The following is an 18,816-nucleotide window of genomic DNA, read 5'->3' on the forward strand; positions in this document are numbered from 1 at the left end:
TTGTCTTTATAATACGAATTTTTTTGTCTTTATAATACGATATATAATTTTGTATATATATAATATATATATAATATAATTTTGTCTTTATAATATGAATTCCTTCTTACATGGGTGGCAAATAGCTCATCCTTCCAGTAGGATAAATATCAAGTCAGCCATTTTCATGTTTTCCGCATCATTCGTAATCTGTAAATCTGTAAATCTGTAAAAAAAGATAAATAGCATTATCTTCACATCCTAGTGTGAACACTAGGATTCTACCTTCACAGTTACCTTCACAGCTAGTGTTCCACTGAAAGCAACAGAAAGCTTAACCAACATTGGTTTAAATGAGTAAAAGCTTTATCGTTTTCACAAACCACTAAGTCTGAGTGCAGGCACTTTAAGGTTGGGACAAGAACAACATAATATTACGAAGGATCCGGGCTTCTTCTACGTAACCTCTCTGCCGGCCTCAGTGTGTTGTTTTATTCTCAAGGCCAGCCGCATCTGATTCTTTTAGAAATAATGTCTACTCGGTGACTTCTACCTACATTTCATTGGCCAAGCTGGTTACATTGGTCATTTCATTGGCCAACTTGGTTACATTGGTCATATGGACAATCCTTACTGAAAGGAAGCCTGGAAAATTAATTTAGTTTTCTAGGCTTTATTGTAGAGGAGAGGAAAAAAAAATTAAATTAAGTGAGTAGTAAATAATGTTTTTGTTTCTTTGTAGAAATCTTTTTATCAGGAATTCTTTAATCACAACTGGTTGATATCTTTAAATAAGCTTATGGAAGCAGGCTCACATAAGATGCAATGTGCTAAAAAAACAAATAAAGGAGAAAATGTAGAACTCCCATTAAACAGCTCTTGCATGCAGTGTGTAAATTCATAACCAGTTTATTTATAGACCAAATAAACACCAGTGACAAATAGAAGTATTTGTTAGAATAAATCCCTCCTTATGCATCTGTTGGAGTGGGTCCACTCTACTGTGGAAAGCACTACTCTGGAGCAGGCACGTTGCGTTTTATTTTTTTTAATTTTTTGTGTGTTTAATTTTATATTTGAGAGAGAGAGAGACAGAGACAGAGTGTGAGCAGGGGAGGGGCAGAGAGACAGAGACAGAATCGGAAGCAGGCTCCAGGCTCTGAGCTGTAACGCAGGGCCTGACAAGGGGCTCGAACTCATGAGCAGCGAGAGCATGACCTGAGCCAAAGTCAGATGCTTAACCGACCGAGCCACCCAGGCGCCCCTGTGTTTTATTTTTTTTTTTTAATTTTTTTTTAACGTTTATTTATTTTTGAGACAGAGAGAGACAGAGCATGAACGGGGGAGGGGCAGAGAGAGGGAGACACAGAATCCGAAACAGGCTCTGGGCTCTGAGCGGTCAGCACAGAGCCCGACGCGGGGCTCGAACTCACAGACTGTGAGATTATGACCTGAGCTGAAGCCGGCCGCTCAACCGACTGAGCCACCCAGGCGCCCCGCCCCTGTGTTTTAAACTTGTTAACTATGGAAGTCTGGTTCAGAAAGACAAAAATCCAAAGCAATAGTTAGAGATTGTTGTTCTTATCCTTTTGGGGCTTAACAGAGACATACTGTAATATTGAATTTGTATACCCGAGGAAGTTATGTTATTGTTACAGTGCGAGATATTAGTGCAATAAAATGGTAGTTTTCTTTACTTCCAATAACTATAGAAGGTACTCAGAATAAAGAAGGAAAGGATAATACTCTTCATGACCTCTAATTTTATTTCTTCTTTATTTCTAGGATCCTCAACACAATAGGATTTTTCAGTGGCAAAATGTGACCTCCTTTCAAAACATTACCCAACTCTCATTCCAACTGATTTCAGAACCAATATTTGGAGATTACTCTATTATCGTGAAAGAAAAATCAGGAAGGACATTGACACACCAATTTACTGTTGATAGATATGGTAATGAATTACTACTTATGGTTGTTTCCTTATAAAGGAAGAGTTCAAAGGGCTGAACAAAACAATTTTTATGTTAGATTTAGGCAAAAGATTTAGGTGAGGCTTGATTTGATTTTCTGCCATTTTCCTTTCTTCGGGTTTTCTGCTTTATCATCCTTCCTTCTTGCCCCATATCCTTATTCTAACCCCGACCTTCCTACCTGGGAAATGTCTCATCTTCTAGAATCCAGACAATCTTCTAAGACGATCTAAATGATTACGATAAATAACATGTGAAGTTCTGAGAACAGGGAAGATAAAGGAAAGGCCCTATCACTTACTCGTGCCACACACAGAATTGGGGGCAGTTGAAATGTGGGCTATCGAGATGCATACATAGGAAAATGTGCACAGAAACCTACCTAGTTACATGATTAGTTACGTGATTGCCATAAGTTTTTCTCACCAGTGATTGTAGGGGCTGAAGTCTATTTCTTTTTGTTTCCAGTGTTGCCCAGGTTTGAAGTTAAGGTCAGTGCACCACAAACAGTAACTATTTCGGATGATGAGTTCCAAGTGAATGTATGTGCTACGTAAGTATTCAGGAGATTTGACTCCAACGGTCAATATAGAGCTCAGAAAGAATGAGAAATGAGATTAACCATGTAACTTTATTTATATGCTTCCTTTAAGATTGTTAGAGAAAGAGTGAAATCTCGTTGTAAAATATTTTAAAAACAAAGAAAACCATAAGAAATTACCTGTAATTAATTCTGCCGATTCCCATTTACATTGTAAGGTATTTTCTTCTAGTCTTGTATGAATCTTTTCATATTCATCAACTGCAATCATCCTTTTCTATACACTATAATTAAGAAAACACGTCTTCATATTCAGCTCATCTTTTACGAATTCCAATTCCTTACTGCATAAACATAACTCTATATGGTCATACCAAATTAACTTTTCTTTATTATATAACATGGAGGCTATTCAGCTTTTTTCCATACTATTATAGTATATGTCTTTGTGTATAAGTGTATAAGAAGTATCTTTGGAATTAAAAACGATTTACTTAAGAAAGATGTCCAGAACTGGAATTGTCAAGACAGAATGTATAATATTCTTTTAGTTTTTTGATTGCCATATTACTCACTAAATTCGTTGCATCAGTGTAAAGTTCCAGCAGCTGATACAGAAGTACCTGCCTCACTGAATCTTCACCATCATTGATATTTTCATTTTAAATAAAAAAGAAACTCTTCAAAATGTCATAGTGGGAAAAAAGGTATTTTTAGCAATTAGAATTAATTTGAATCTTCCTCGTGTGAAAAAAAAATCCTGTATGATTTGAGAAATTTTAGTTTTCTTTTTGGGAAATGATTTCGAATGCCTTTTACATTTTTAAGAGTATGATGCCTTTTCTCAAATTTCTAATAATAATTAATATAGTTAATATTTATTGAATGCCAATTTCTGTGCTGAGCATTGCCCTTATTATATTCTTACCCCCATGCTATGTGATAGGAGCTATTATCATCTTTGTTTTAGAAAAAAAAGATAACAAGACACAGAGAACTGAAATAATTTATCAACAGTAATGGTGCCTTTTGATGGCCGACTTAGGATTTAGACCAATACTATTTGACTTCAGAAGTACTCTTCTAACCAAGACCTCTGTTATAATTTATATAAACAATTAAAAATTGTAATATATGACATATTTGTTCCAACTTTTTATTTAATTGGCGACATGGAAATAGTTTTCTTTAGAGCATTTTCAGAGGGTTTCAAAGTAGATTTTGACTTTCAAAATATTCTTGAGTAGAGTCAAGGTACTTTAAAGATATATTGGGTGAAAGGCTGACAGTATCTACAATGTTCTTTGGACTCTAGTACAACTTTACGAATGTTTTCTTGTTTTGGTGAAGAGTAGCTGACACGTGCTAGAATTTCATAAACGTAATATATGAAAGATGTAGATATGTGTGCTAAAAATAAGGAGGTAATCAAATACGCTTCAAAAAATCCAGGCTCCTAAACTAGTTTCACTCATAAAATCCCACACAAGCCAGAATTGTCAGTGGGATTAATACCTATAATTTATCTGCCAGGGGTATGCTAAAAAAAAAAAAAGTACGACACAGATATCAGGAGAGCCAAAGTATTTATCAAGTATCGCCTTCATAGGAGACTTGCTAAACTAACTGTTGATACAGAATTGGGAGTTCTCAAAAACTTCTTGAATGTTACATTTCATTTAGATTTGACATGACATGGTATTCAGTTATCAGCAATCATGATGCCCTGCAACAGGACCAGGCAGTTGAGACAGAAGCTCTCGTGGCTACAGAAATATTTCTGGGCAGGTTACAGGAACAGGATGAATAAAATCAGTATGTCTAGGAGTGAACATCCATGCATGAGTTGCCTACTTCAGGTCGCACGCACTACGTCTGTGCCTTGTTTCTTCAGGACTCCCTGGCACTTAACTTGAGAAAACAACAGCAAGCCAGGGTATTTTGGCAAACGACCTCCTTTTAGCAAACAGGGAAGAAAACGCACCTATAGGCAAAGACACCTTAATAAACCGCATTAGTACCCACCAAAAGCTTTTCAAATCACAAAGGGAAAATGTTTATTCTTTCTGATCTGTACGAACATTTAAGCTACATATTTCACAGGCATGTGTTAACCCCTAGAAAATACGACAATGAGAGTTTTATTTTGTAAGCAAAAGACAGTAAGAAGCAATAATAAGATATGTTCAGTTGTGTCACCTGTGGCCTGATCTGAGTCTTGCCGCTGTGTTATATGTAATTGATCTTTAAAGCTCACGGATGATTTTAGCGATTTGGCTCGAATCGAATTCTCAGAAGCATTGACAATTTTTTTTTTTTAATTTATTTTTTATTTATTTTTTAATATATGAAATTTACTGTCAAATTGGTTTCCATACAACACCCAGTGCTCATCCCAAAAGGTGCCCTCCTCAATACCCATCACCCACCCTGCCCTCCCTCCCACCCCCCATCAACCCTCAGTTTGTTCTCAGTTTTTAACAGTCTCTTATGCTTTGGCTCTCTCCCACTCTAACCTCTTTTTTTTTTTTTTTTCCCTTCCCCTCCCCCATGGGTTTCTGTTACGTTTCTCAGGATCCACATAAGAGTGAAACCATATGGTATCTGTCTTTCTCTGTATGGCTTATTTCACTTAGCATCACACTCTCCAGTTCCATCCACGTTGCTACAAAAGGCCATATTTCATTTTTTCTCATTGCCACGTAGTATTCCATTGTGTATATAAACCACAATTTCTTTATCCATTCATCAGTTGATGGACATTTAGGCTCTTTCCATAATTTGGCTATTGTTGAGAGTGCTGCTATAAACATTGGGGTACAAGTGCCCCTATGCATCAGTACTCCTGTATCCCTTGGATTAATTCCTAGCAGTGCTATTGCTGGGTCATAGGGTAGGTCTATTTTTAATTTTCTGAGGAACCTCCACACTGCTTTCCAGAGCGGCTGCACCAATTTGCATTCCCACCAACAGTGCAAGAGGGTTCCCGTCTCTCCACATCCTCTCCAGCATCTATAGTCTCCTGATTTCTTCATTTTGGCCACTCTGACTGGCGTGAGGTGGTATCTGAGTGTGGTTTTGATTTGTATTTCCCTGATGAGGAGCGACGTTGAACATCTTTTCATGTGCCTGTTGGCCATCCGGATGTCTTCTTTAGAGAAGTGTCTATTCATGTTTTCTGCCCATTTCTTCACTGGGTTATTTGTTTTTCGGGTGTGGAGTTTGATGAGCTCTTTATAGATTTTGGATACTAGCCCTTTGTCCGATGTGTCATTTGCAAATATCTTTTCCCATTCCGTTGGTTGCCTTTTAGTTTTGTTGGTTGTTTCCTTTGCTGTGCAGAAGCTTTTTATCTTCATAAGGTCCCAGTAATTCACTTTTGTTTTTAATTCCCTTGCCTTTGGGGATGTGCCAAGTAAGAGATTGCTACGGCTGAGGTCAGAGAGGTCTTTTCCTGCTTTCTCCTCTAAGGTTTTGATGGTTTCCTGTCTCACATTCAGGTCCTTTATCCATTTTGAGTTTATTTTTGTGAATGGTGTGAGAAAGTGGTCTAGTTTCAACCTTCTGCATGTTGCTGTCCAGTTCTCCCAGCACCATTTGTTAAAGAGACTGTCTTTTTTCCATTGGATGTTCTTTCCTGCTTTGTCAAAAATGAGTTGGCCATACGTTTGTGGGTCTAGTTCTGGGGTTTCTATTCGATTCCATTGGTCTATGTGTCTGTTTTTATGCCAATACCATGCTGTCTTGATGGTTACAGCTTTGTAGTAGAGGCTAAAGTCTGGGATTGTGATGCCTCCTGCTTTGGTCTTCTTCTTCAAAATTACTTTGGCTATTCGGGGCCTTTTGTGGTTCCATATGAATTTTAGGATTGCTTGTTCTAGTTTCGAGAAGAATGCTGGTGCAATTTTGATTGGGATTGCATTGAATGTGTAGATAGCTTTGGGTAGTATTGACATTTTGACAATATTTATTCTTCCAATCCATGAGCAGGGAATGTCTTTCCATTTCTTTATATCTTCTTCAATTACCTGCATAAGCTTTCTATAGTTTTCAGCATACAGATCTTTTACATCTTTGGTTAGATTTATTCCTAGGTATTTTATGCTTCTTCGTGCAATTGTGAATGGGATCAGTTTCTTTATTTGTCTTTCTGTTGCTTCATTGTTAGTGTATAAGAATGTAACTGATTTCTGTACATTGATTTTGTATCCTGCAACTTTGCTGAATTCATGTATCAGTTCTAGCAGACTTTTGGTGGAGTCTATCGGATTTTCCATGTATAATATCATGTCATCTGCAAAAAGCGAAAGCTTGACTTCATCCTTGCCAATTTTGATGCCTTTGATTTCCTTTTGTTGTCTGATTGCTGATGCTAGAACTTCCAGCACTATATTAAACAACAGCGGTGAGAGTGGGCATCCCTGTCGTGTTCCTGATCTCAGGGAAAAAGCTCTCAGTTTTTCCCCATTGAGGATGATGTTAGCTGTGGGCTTTTCATAAATGGCTTTGATGATCTTTAAGTATGTTCCTTCTATCCCGACTTTCTCAAGGGTTTTTATTAAGAAAGGGTGCTGGATTTTGTCAAAGGCCTTTTCTGCATCGATTGACAGGATCATATGGTTCTTCTCTTTTTTTTTGTTAATGTGATGTATCACGTTGATCGATTTGCGAATGTTGAACCAGCCCTGCATCCCAGGAATGAATCCCACTTGATCATGGTGAATAATTCTTTTTATATGCTGTTGAATTCGATTTGCTAGTATCTTATTGAGAATTTTTGCATCCATATTCATCAGGGATATTGGCCTGTAGTTCTCTTTTTTTACTGGGTCTCTGTCTGGTTTAGGAATCAAAGTAATACTGGCTTCATAGAATGAGTCTGGAAGTTTTCCTTCCCTTTCTATTTCTTGGAATAGCTTGAGAAGGATAGGTATTATCTCTGCTTTAAACGTCTGGTAGAACTCCCCTGGGAAGCCATCTGGTCCTGGACTCTTATTTGTTGGGAGATTTTTGATAACCGATTCAATTTCTTCACTGGTTATGGGTCTGTTCAAGCTTTCTATTTCCTCCTGATTGAGTTTTGGAAGAGTGTGGGTGTTTAGGAATTTGTCCATTTCTTCCAGGTTGTCCAATTTGTTGGCATATAATTTTTCATAGTATTCCCTGATAATTGTTTGTATCTCTGAGGGATTGGTTGTAATAATTCCATTTTCATTCATGATTTTATCTATTTGGGTCATCTCCCTTTTCTTTTTGAGAAGCCTGGCTAGAGGTTTGTCAATTTTGTTTATTTTTTCAAAAAACCAACTCTTGGTTTCGTTGATCTGCTCTACAGTTTTTTTAGATTCTATATTGTTTATTTCTGCTCTGATCTTTATGATTTCTCTTCTTCTGCTGGGTTTAGGCTGTCTTTGCTGTTCTGCTTCTATTTCCTTTAGGTGTGCTGTTAGATTTTGTATTTGGGATTTTTCTTGTTTCTTGAGATAGGCCTGGATTGCAATGTATTTTCCTCTCAGGACTGCCTTCGCTGCGTCCCAAAGAGTTTGGATTGTTGTATTTTCGTTTTCGTTTGTTTCCATATATTTTTTAATTTCTTCTCTAATTGCCTGGTTGACCCACTCATTCGTTAGTAGGGTGTTCTTTAACCTCCATGCTTTTGGAGGTTTTCCAGACTTTTTCCTGTGGTTGATTTCAAGCTTCATAGCATTGTGGTCTGAAAGTATGCATGGTATAATTTCAATTCTTGTAAACTTATGAAGGGCTGTTTTGTGACCCAGTATATGATCTATCTTGGAGAATGTTCCATGTGCACTCGAGAAGAAAGTATATTCTGTTGCTTTGGGATGCAGAGTTCTAAATATATCTGTCAAGTCCATCTGATCCAATGTATCATTCAGGGCCCTTGTTTCTTTATTGACTGTGTGTCTAGATGATCTATCCATTTCTGTAAGTGGTGTGTTAAAGTCCCCTGCAATGACCACATTCTTATCAATAAGGTTGCTTATGTTTATGAGTAACTGTTTTATATATCTGGGGGCTCCGGTATTTGGCGCATAGACATTTATAATTGTTAGCTCTTCCTGATGGATAGACCCTGTAATTATTATATAATGCCCTTCTTCATCTCTTGTTACAGCCTTTAATTTAAAGTCTAGTTTGTCTGATATAAGTATGGCTACTCCAGCTTTCTTTTGGCTTCCAGTAGCATGATAAATAGTACTCCATCCCCTCACTCTCAATCTAAAGGTGTCCTCAGATCTCAAATGAGTCTCTTGTAGACAGCAAATAGATGGGTCTTGTTTTTTTATCCATTCTGATACCCTATGTCTTTTGGTTGGCGCATTTAATCCATTTACATTCAGTGTTATTATAGAAAGATACGGGTTTAGAGTCATTGTGATGTCTGTATGTTTTATGCTTGTAGTGATGTCTCTGGTACTTTGTCTCACAGGATCCCCCTTAGGATCTCTTGTAGGGCTGGTTTCGTGGTGACAAATTCCTTCAGTTTTTGTTTATTTGGGAAGACCTTTATCTCTCCTTCTATTCTAAATGACAGACTTGCTGGATAAAGGATTCTCGGCTGCATATTTTTTCTGTTTAGCACACTGAAGATATCGTGCCAAGCCTTTCTGGCCTGCCAAGTTTCAAAGGAGAGATCAGTCACGAGTCTTATAGGTCTCCCTTTATATGTGAGGGCACATTTATCCCTTGCTGCTTTCAGAATTTTCTCTTTATCCTTGTATTTTGCCAGTTTCACTATGATATGTCGTGCAGAAGATCGATTCAAGTTACGTCTGAAGGGAGTTCTCTGTGCCTCTTGGATTTCAATGCCTTTTTCCTTCCCCAGTTCAGGGAAGTTTTCAGCTATAATTTCTTCAAGTACCCCTTCAGCACCTTTCCCTCTCTCTTCCTCCTCTGGGATACCAATTATGCGTATATTATTTCTTTTTAGTGTATCACTTAGTTCTCTAATTTTCCCCTCATACTCCTGGATTTTTTTATCTCTCTTTCTTTCAGCTTCCTCTTTCTCCATAACTTTATCTTCTAGTTCACCTATTCTCTCCTCTGCCTCTTCAATCCGAGCCGTGGTGGTTTCCATTTTGTTTTGCATTTCGTTTAAAGCGTTTTTCAGCTCCTTGTGACTGTTCCTTAGTCCCTTGATCTCTGTAGCAAGAGATTCTCTGCTGTCCTGTATACTGTTTTCAAGCCCAGCGATTAATTTTATGACTATTATTCTAAATTCACTTTCTGTTATATTATTTAAATCCTTTTTGATCAGTTCATTAGCTGTTGTTATTTCCTGGAGATTCTTCTGAGGGGAATTCTTCCGTTTGGTCATTTTGGATAGTCCCTGGAGCGGTGAGGACCTGCAGGGCACTTCCCCCGTGCTATGGTGTATAACTGGAGTTGGTGGGTGGGGCCGCAGTCAGACCTGATGTCTGCCCCCAGCCCACCGCTGGGGCCACAGTCAGACTGGTGAGTGCCTTCTCTTCCCCTCTCCTAGGGGCGGGATTCACTGTGGGGTGGCGTGGCCCGTCTGGGCTACTTGCACACTGACAGGCTTGTGGTGCTGGGGATCTGGCGTATTAGCTGGGGTGGGTAGGCAAGGTGCACGGGGGCGGGAGGGGCAGGCTTAGCTCGCTTCTCCTTAGGTGATCCACTTCAGGAGGGGCCCTGTGGCAGCGGGAGGGAGTCAGATCCGCTGCCGGAGGTTTAGCTCCGCAGAAGCACAGAGTTGGGTGTTTGCGCGGAGCGAGCAAGTTCCCTGGCAGGAACTGGTTCTCTTTGGGATTTTGGCTGGGGGATGGGCGGGGGAAATGGCGCTGGCGAGCGCCTTTGTTCCCCGCCAAGCTGAGCTCTGCCGTCCGTCCGGGGGCTCAGCAGCTCTCCCTCCCTTTGTCCTCCAGCCTTCCCGCTTTCTGAGCAGAGCTGTTAACTTATGACCTCCCAGACGCTAAGTCGCGCTTGCTGTCAGAACACCGTCCGGCCCCTCCGCTTTTGCCAGCCCGACTCGGGGGCTCTGCTTGGCCGGCGAGCCGCCCCTCCGCCCCGGCTCCCTCCCGCCAGTCCGTGGAGCGCGCACCGCCTCGCCGCCCTTCCTACCCTCTTCCGTGGGCCTCTCGTCTGCGCTTGGCTCCGGAGACTCCGTTCTGCTAATCCTCTGGCGGTTTTCTGGGTTCTTTAGGCAGGTGTAGGTGGAATCTAAGTGATTAGCAGGACGCGCGGTGAGCCCAGCGTCCTCCTACGCCGCCATCTTCCGGAACCGCATTGACAATTTTTAAGTAGGGAGAGAAAAGCAACTTAGTGGAAGAGCCCGGACTGTGGGAAGGGAGGAAGACCAGAGTTTGAATTTCAATTCCGTATCTTACAACGTAGACGAGTTGCTTGACCTCAGTTCACTGATCTGTGCGATGACATTATACGCCGACGTCTCAGGATCACTTAAAAAATAAATTAGATCATCTGTGTAACCACCAGATATATAGTAGTGCCCAAAAATTAGAAAAAAAAAAATTATCATTGATAAATTTAATTATTTTCAGTTTTACTACTTACTAATTTCACAGGTGCTATGTTTTTCTAAATGAAGCAATCCTCAAATAACAAAAAATTTCAAATCAACTGTATTTGCCTTTGATTGAAATTAAAAAAAAAACCCACCTTGTGTTGTGGTTTTTTGTGTGTTTTAGGAGAAAATGAGATATTTATTTAATCTCACCCCACAAGACATACTTTTGATCAAAATTTATCTAGTTTATGCCAATCTCCATACCTGCTGCATTTGTTGGATGTACAATGAGAATTGTTGTTTAAAGTATTGATCTGGGGGTGCCTGGGTGGCTCAGTCGGTTAAGTGTCCAACTTTGGCTCAGGTGATGCTCTTCGGGTTCATGAGTCACCGACCAGTGTCAGGCTCTGGGCTGACCGCTCAGAGCCTGGAGCCTGCTTCAGGCTCTGTCTCTCCTTCTGTCTCTGCCGCTCCACTGCTCGCATTCTGTCTCTCTCTCTCTCAAAAATAAATAAATATAAAAAAAATTTTTTTAAGTATTGATCTGGAAGTATTTTAAGATCCTAAATAATCCAGGAGCGCCTGGGTGGCTCAGTCGGTTAAGCCTCTGACTCTTGGTTTCCGCTCAGGTCATGATCTCACGGTTTCTTGAGTTCGAGCCCCACATCGGGCTTCAAGATGACAGTGCAGAGCCCGCTTGGGATTCTCTGTCTCCCTCTCTCTGCCCCTCCCCTACTTGCACTATCTCTTCCTCTCTCAAAATATAAATAAACTTAAAAAAATATATCCTAATAATCCACATGTTACTTAGATCCATATATATTTTCTGCTAAAAAAAAATGGTGCTGCAGACAAATTTTATAATATTTCTATCAGGCTAAAATGTAATTTAAAAAACTCGATGTGATCATTAAATCCCTTTTGCTGAGACTTTAGGTTCTACATTTCCCTGAATTTGATTTTTGTTTTCTTTTAAGTAGGCTCTGCGCCCAACGTGGGGCTTGAACTCACAGTGCTGAAATCAGCCGACACATGCTGTATCAACTGAGCCAACCAGGCACCCCTTGAGTTTGATTTTTAAAAGGCAGCCGAATCCTCATAACAGATCACATGCCTAATTGAATTCAAATTCTGTGGGGAAGATAGCACTAATAGATGATGATTGCTAATAGAATTCAGTCATTGGGGTAGCCATACGTTCCAGATTTCATATACAATTTCTGAAAAAGCCTATAAAATAGGCCCATGGTATTGATCATCTATAAATGTCACTACACTTTCTCCTACCAGGTACACCTATGGCCAGCCGGTGCAAGGAAAAGCTCAAATCCGGGTGTGCAGAAAATTCTTTTCCTCCGAGAACTGTGAGGACAACAATAATGAAATATGTGAACAATTTATTGCGCAGGTACAGATCATCATTATTATTGTCATTATCATTATATTTCATTATTATTCTTTCTTCGATTCTGTAGAGAAGGAAAAATCCTCCCTCTACCCTTTAAAGTCTTCCACTGGACTAAATAGAATTAAGTTTACATGAAGCAGGTTAACAGGAGAAAAAAACCCAAAATTTTATTAGGTACATACAGCGGTCCCATAATGAAATTGAGGTCCAAAAAGATGACCAAGACAAGCAGCTTTTATACTTTTTGACAGAGGGACAATAAATTTGTGAGGAATTGACAGGACAAAGAAAACAGGTGTTTGTAAGCTTTAATTAGTAAGGAATTCGAATTGGAATTTGGGTCGAGGTAGTAGATTAGAAAAAAACCAGCAAGGTTTTTTGGGGGGTTTTTTGGTTTTGTTTTTTTTTTTTTTTTTTTCTAGGGCTTTCTTGGCTTTAAAGTCCCTGTCTCTGGTGGTAAGGATGTCTTTTTACTTTTTAGTGCAGCGAGGGTGTCTTTCACCTGGGAGTTTTTTTCCCTTCTTTCAGGGGGACCAAGGAGGACACTTAGATAAGTGTCCTTGCACCGGCTCTTCCTTAAGTAACTTTTATGTAAAATAATCAATATGCCTTGGGGCGCCTGGGTGGTAAGTTAAGTGTCCGACTTTTGATTTTGATTTTGACTCAGGTCACGATCTCATGGTCGTGAGATCGAGCCCACATCAGGCTCTGTGTTGACAGCATGGACCCTACTTTGAATGCTTTCTCCCTCTCTCTCTATCCCTCCCCTTCTCTCTCTCTCTCTCTCTCTCTCTCTTTCTCAATAAGTAAACATATAAAATAAAATAATAAAATGAAATTAAATGATAAAATAAAATATCGATAAGCCCATGTGGCATGTTTGGGGGGAACCTGCCCTTGGCCCCTACAATTCCATTTATAAAAGGGACTTAAAAACATTATTTTCATTTCGTGGGTAATGGAGGCTGCAGCTAGATAAGGTGAAGAATAAGGAGCAAATACAACGTCCACCGATAGTCTCTTTCTCTAGGCCATGTAAATGGTTACCCACCTATGGATTCATAGAATTTTTAAATTTGAAAAACCTTATTGGTTTTCTTGTTTTATATACTGTCTAGATGATCTCTCTGGTCTTCCCATGTGGAATCATTAGTCATCTGTTAAATTAGCAAATCCCTAATAGGACCCACCATGCAATCTAGAATTGTCCTTGTGAAAAAAGTTCATTCGCACACACCTGCGATTCGGAGTATCTACCTGCATTGCTTTAAATTTGAGGTTCATTTCTGAAGCCGCCACCTGCTTTCCTGATCTGTGGCATCTTAATCTCAGTAAACAATCCTGCCCATTTATTTGAGGATCAACTTAGGACCTCGAAAATGAGATTTGCATATATTTCAGTTTATAATTTAAGCCTGATCGTCCTGAAGTTACTCACCAAATTGATGAACATCAATTGGTAAATATCGAGATTTGCTAAAGACAAGCAGAACTCCTGTAGATAAGAATTGCAGGCAAAGAAAGGCTGAGTCGACTTCTTCCATATCAGCAGTGCAGTTTTCTGTAGTGTGATTTTAATGTAATTTAGTCATTTTACCAAGTGATGGGTGTTCTCTCAGCGAATGGCTTTTTGCTCCCCAGTGTGACAAACATAGCAATAAATAATCTGCTAAAACTATCTTTCTATATCAGTGGTTTTATGTATTTCATACAGATTCCTTCGCTTGGGTCTCATGAATCAAAGTAGATGATAGATAGATAGATAGATAGATAGATAGATAGATAGATGATAGAATCACACACAATTTTACATTTAAAAAATATTGTCAAAAAAATTTTTAAGCATTTAAATTCCTGTCAGCAATGTGTGAGAGGACTATAGTTCCCAAGTTACTGCCGGCAATATATATAGCAGGTTTTAAAATGTTGCCATTTTGAAAGAAGTTTCTTTTGCTTTAATTGGTATTATTTGTGAACTTGAGTGTATTTTCATATTTTTGTTATGAGTTTGAATTTGTTCTTTCAAGAATTCTTAATGATCCTTGTTTTCCCTGTTTGTGTGAAACTGAAACTTTCTTTTAGTATAAATATTGCCCTCTATCCCCTAAGCAAATATTTTTTCAAGTCTGTTATTTAAATATTGACTTTGATTGTGTTATTTTTGAAATACCAAAGTTCCTGATGTTTACAGGTTCTCAGCCTTAGAAAAAGTTCTCACCTATCACCATGTTGTACGTGTAGCTATCTAAGCGTGATTTTAACATTTTAAAAATTTCTCTAATCAACATAAAGTAGTTTTTATTATGTTGTAAAATAACACATTTCGTTTTCTTCTAAATGGATACTAAGTTGTATTAGCATCTAATCTTATACAACTTTGGTCTCCCTCTTTATTCTAAATAGTGCTTGTAAAAGGTTATTCTGTTTTCTTGGACTTCCTCTGACTTTTGTTTTAATATTTCCTTTCCGATATTATTTTTTTGTTCCTAAATCATTTTTTTTTTATGTTTTATTTCTTATATTTGAGAGAGACGGACAGAGGGACAGAGCACAGGTGGGGTGGGAACAAAGAGAGAGGGAGACACAGAATCTGAAGCAGGCTCCAGGTTCTAAGCGGTTAGCACAGAGCCTGATGAAGGGCTCGAACTCATGAGCCATGAGATCATGACCTGAGCCAAACAAAGGAGGATGTCCAACCGACTGAGCCACCCAGGCGCCCCTAAATCATTTATTTTTATAGTCATCATATTCTTTCTTTTCCCTGAAATTTTAGTTTATTTTGGTAGTTTTAAAAAATGTTGTTTCTTCTCGTTAAAAACACATTGTGTTTTACTTTTTCTTTTAACCATAGCTTAATACCATAGATTTTGATGCAAAACACTTTTTTCCTTGTCTTTAATGTCGAGATTCTTATTGATTTACATTATATTTTCTCTTTGACTCAGGTATTACTGAAAAATGTTTTTTTTCTTAATTTCAAGGCATGTAAGATTCTTCTGATTACATTTTATTTTCATTTTTTTAATTTTTAATTTTTGTTTTTTTAGAGAGAGAAAGAATGCATGAATGGGGGGGGAGGAGCAGAGAGAGAGAGAGGGAGGGAGAGAATCTTAAGCAGGCTCCACATCCAGGGCAGAGCCCAAGGTAGGGCTCCATCCCACGACCTTGGGATCATGACCTGAGCTGAAATCAAGTGTCAGACGTTCAACCAACCGAGCCACCCAGGCGCCTCTGTCATTTCTTTGTAATTTGATTGTATTATAAATAGACAAAGTAAAATTGCCTGTTTTTGTTGTTAACATTATAGTTGATGGTTCAGAGGAGCACATGTTCTGGGATCAGAATGCCTAGCTACCACTTTCTATCTGTGTGACCTTGGGCAGATTATATATTTCAGTTTATTCATCCATATAATGGTGATGACAATCGTGTCTCCTCATGTGGTAGTTTTGAAAGTCAGATGAATTGATCTATCCCTCTACCATTTTAAATTTAGAATTAATAGTACCGTTCATTTTAAAATATAAGCACATCTACGTTTCTCTCGTTCCTGATGTCACCAATGAAAGATCATCTATAGATTTGTTCTTCATTTTAAATAACAATTTACCTTAAAAAGAGTTCTTGTGTGACACACTTGAAGACTCAAGATGATTTTAGTCTCTAATTCTTAAAATAAGATTCTCATCTTTAATTTATTGCCATCTACATTGTTGTCAATAGAATATCCCTGAAGTCTATAAAATACACATTACCTCCTTCACTTGTTGTAATTGCTGATGGACTCCCAGCCCTTCTTTTGGAATTCTTGGTCATTTCAACAAGTTTGTGAGATGAAACCATAGGGTGGTGGGGGAAGGTAGAAATCTGTGCTAAAAGTCTATATCCCTTTAAGACTTTTGAATCCCTAATCTTTTCATTATACCTTCTCTTCATTTTTCAGTTGAGAAATGGTTGTGTGACTCAAATTGTGAATACGAAAGTCTTCCAACTCTACCGTTCAGGATTTTTCATGTCATTTCAAACCGCTGTAACAGTTACGGAATTTGGAACAGGTAATGATCATGTTTTATGGGCAACCTGGGGTATATGCAGCTTCCTAGGGAGAAGTGTATCTAGTAAGCAAGATTCACCAAATAGAGATCAATAATTGTTCCACATAGTAAAGTGGAGTACATTTACCAATAGGTCAACTTGAAGGTTGCTTCTGAAAAAAGATTTTCCTCGTAATGTTTAAAATAAACTTATTATGTAAATGTTACAGGTTTGTATCTACTTCTGTGCCTGCATCAATCAGACAGAGATTTCTTCTGAAGTAGCAAGCTAAGCTAATAAAGTAGGCACTCTTTTTAATTTTGGGTAAATCAGTTGATAACCAATTGTCCGGGTCTGAGCTTTGATTTAATACAAAAGTTCACAATCTACAGCTAGAATGTCAAACCCAGCTCCACGCTTCTTTATGTAAAGTTTACTAGAACATGACCCCATTCGTTTACCTTGCTTAACAGCTAAAATGCCAAAGTTGTGTAGCTTATGGTTCACAAGCTTAGAATAGTAACTGTGAGGTCCTCTTCACAGAAGTTTGTCAACTTCTGATTTAATACAAATGGAGATATTTGCGGGTATAAAATATCATTGAGAAATTTACAAGATGGGACATGAGTGCTCAATAAATAACTGTTAAAAGAATAACAAAGAAAAAGAGGAAAGTGGAATTTAATTTGGAGTGGAGAAAGCCAGATTCAATTGCTATTTTTGTAGCTTAAAAATGAGTGAGATATGGGCGCCTGGGTGGCGCAGTCGGTTAAGCGTCCGACTTCAGCCAGGTCACGATCTCGCGGTCCGTGACTTCGAGCCCCGCGTCAGGCTCTGGGCTGATGGCTCAGAGCCTGGAGCCTGTTTCCGATTCTGTGTCTCCCTCTCTCTCTGCCCCTCCCCCGTTCATGCTCTGTCTCTCTCTGTCCCCCCCCCAAAAAAAAAAAACCGTTGGAAAAAAAAAATGAGTGAGATAATATTATTTATAAAGTGCTTTGTATAAACACACTTGATCAATAGCGTGATGGCATTTGTTATGGGTATTTGTAGCATTGTAACTTAGCTAGGTATGTTTACCTCTGCTTATCACAATCCATTCCTATTTACTTTGCTTTCAGATATTTTTCTTATCTGGGAAAAGTCTAACAGCATAGTTATCTTGACAAGCTAAAGAAAGATTTAAAGGAAGTGAAAGCCTTCTCTCAAGAGATGTCTGTGACATTCTCTGCTATAAAAGGAGTTACAAGCCAGAACTGAGTAGAATGGTCAGAAGAAAGAAATTAAAAACATTTTCTCCTGCTTCTGGTCCAAACATTTTCACATTAATTATGTTAAGTTTGATGTATATTATAACCAGATAGATACAGAGTATTCTGAAACATACTCCAAAGCACCTACGCTTTCCTTTCAATGTCGAACAAGAATGTAATTCTCTGCATAGAAGTTTGTACATATCCCCTAAGCTATTTGTTCTTTTGAGATTCTAGATTAAACAATTCATCCTCCCTCACACTATTTTTTTTATTTCTTACAGGTGTGCAGATCAGTGAAAAGACTTCCATTTTTCTCACTCAATTGCTTGGGAGTGTGAGCTTTGAGAATATGGATTCTTTCTACAGAAGAGGCATTCCTTATTTTGGAACTGTAGGTTTGACTTAAAAATACATATTCTCATTTCATTTTCTTGGATCATGGATTGCCCTTTGAAAATTTCTGGACATCTTTTTCCTACTTTTATAACACACTTGTAGCCTCACGATGTCTGATAGATGAGAGAAAGTCCCCCACGGGGGAAGGAAAGCGATCAACACAATTATAGCTGTTTCCATTTTATGTATCTATTTAATAGACCATCTTTCTGTCTATTGGATTTTAATAAAATTACAAATAAGCGATCACATTTATGAATAGAAAATTCTCTATAGAAATGTGATGTTTTGAGTTTTAAAAATTAATGCCTTTTTTTTTTTTTTGGCACAGCTTAAATTTTCTGGACCTGATAATGTACCAATGGGGAACAAGCCATTGCGATTGGAGCTAAATAACAGATTTATAGGAAACTACACCACAGACGACAATGGGGAAGCTCTGTTTTCCATCGACACTTCAGATATATTCGATTCAGAGTTCAACCTGAAAGTAAGACACCAAAGAGTAGACAAGATCCCACAAAGTATTTGAGTGTTAGGAATTTTGAACATTAGGAATCTCTTAAAAGATCATTTATATTAAGAATATATTTTAGGGTCACCTGGGTGGCTCAGTCGGTTAACCGTCGACGTGGGCTCAGGTCATGATCTCGCGGTTCATGAGTTCGAGCCTCACGTCGGGCTCTGTGCTGACAGCTCAGAGCCTGGAGCCTGCTTCAGAT

At 38.5% G+C, this 18,816-nt stretch overlaps 1 protein-coding gene across 2 annotated transcripts in view; it reads left to right on the forward strand.

Annotated features, from left to right (window-relative positions):
• LOC131520038 (ovostatin homolog 2-like) overlaps positions 1 to 18,816 on the forward strand; it is a 61,145-nt gene that overhangs the window by 4,896 nt on the left and 37,433 nt on the right. For both annotated transcript variants that reach the window (XM_058743746.1, XM_058743745.1), the window contains exons 6-11: positions 1,765 to 1,933; positions 2,421 to 2,505; positions 12,293 to 12,410; positions 16,354 to 16,465; positions 17,980 to 18,089; positions 18,426 to 18,584. In XM_058743746.1, coding sequence (XP_058599729.1) covers positions 1,765 to 1,933; positions 2,421 to 2,505; positions 12,293 to 12,410; positions 16,354 to 16,465; positions 17,980 to 18,089; positions 18,426 to 18,584 — 753 coding nt within the window. The remainder of the gene's footprint in view (positions 1 to 1,764; positions 1,934 to 2,420; positions 2,506 to 12,292; positions 12,411 to 16,353; positions 16,466 to 17,979; positions 18,090 to 18,425; positions 18,585 to 18,816) is intronic.

Source organism: Neofelis nebulosa, chromosome 8 (assembly GCF_028018385.1).
Source record: "Neofelis nebulosa isolate mNeoNeb1 chromosome 8, mNeoNeb1.pri, whole genome shotgun sequence".
Taxonomy (NCBI): Eukaryota; Metazoa; Chordata; class Mammalia; order Carnivora; family Felidae; genus Neofelis; species Neofelis nebulosa.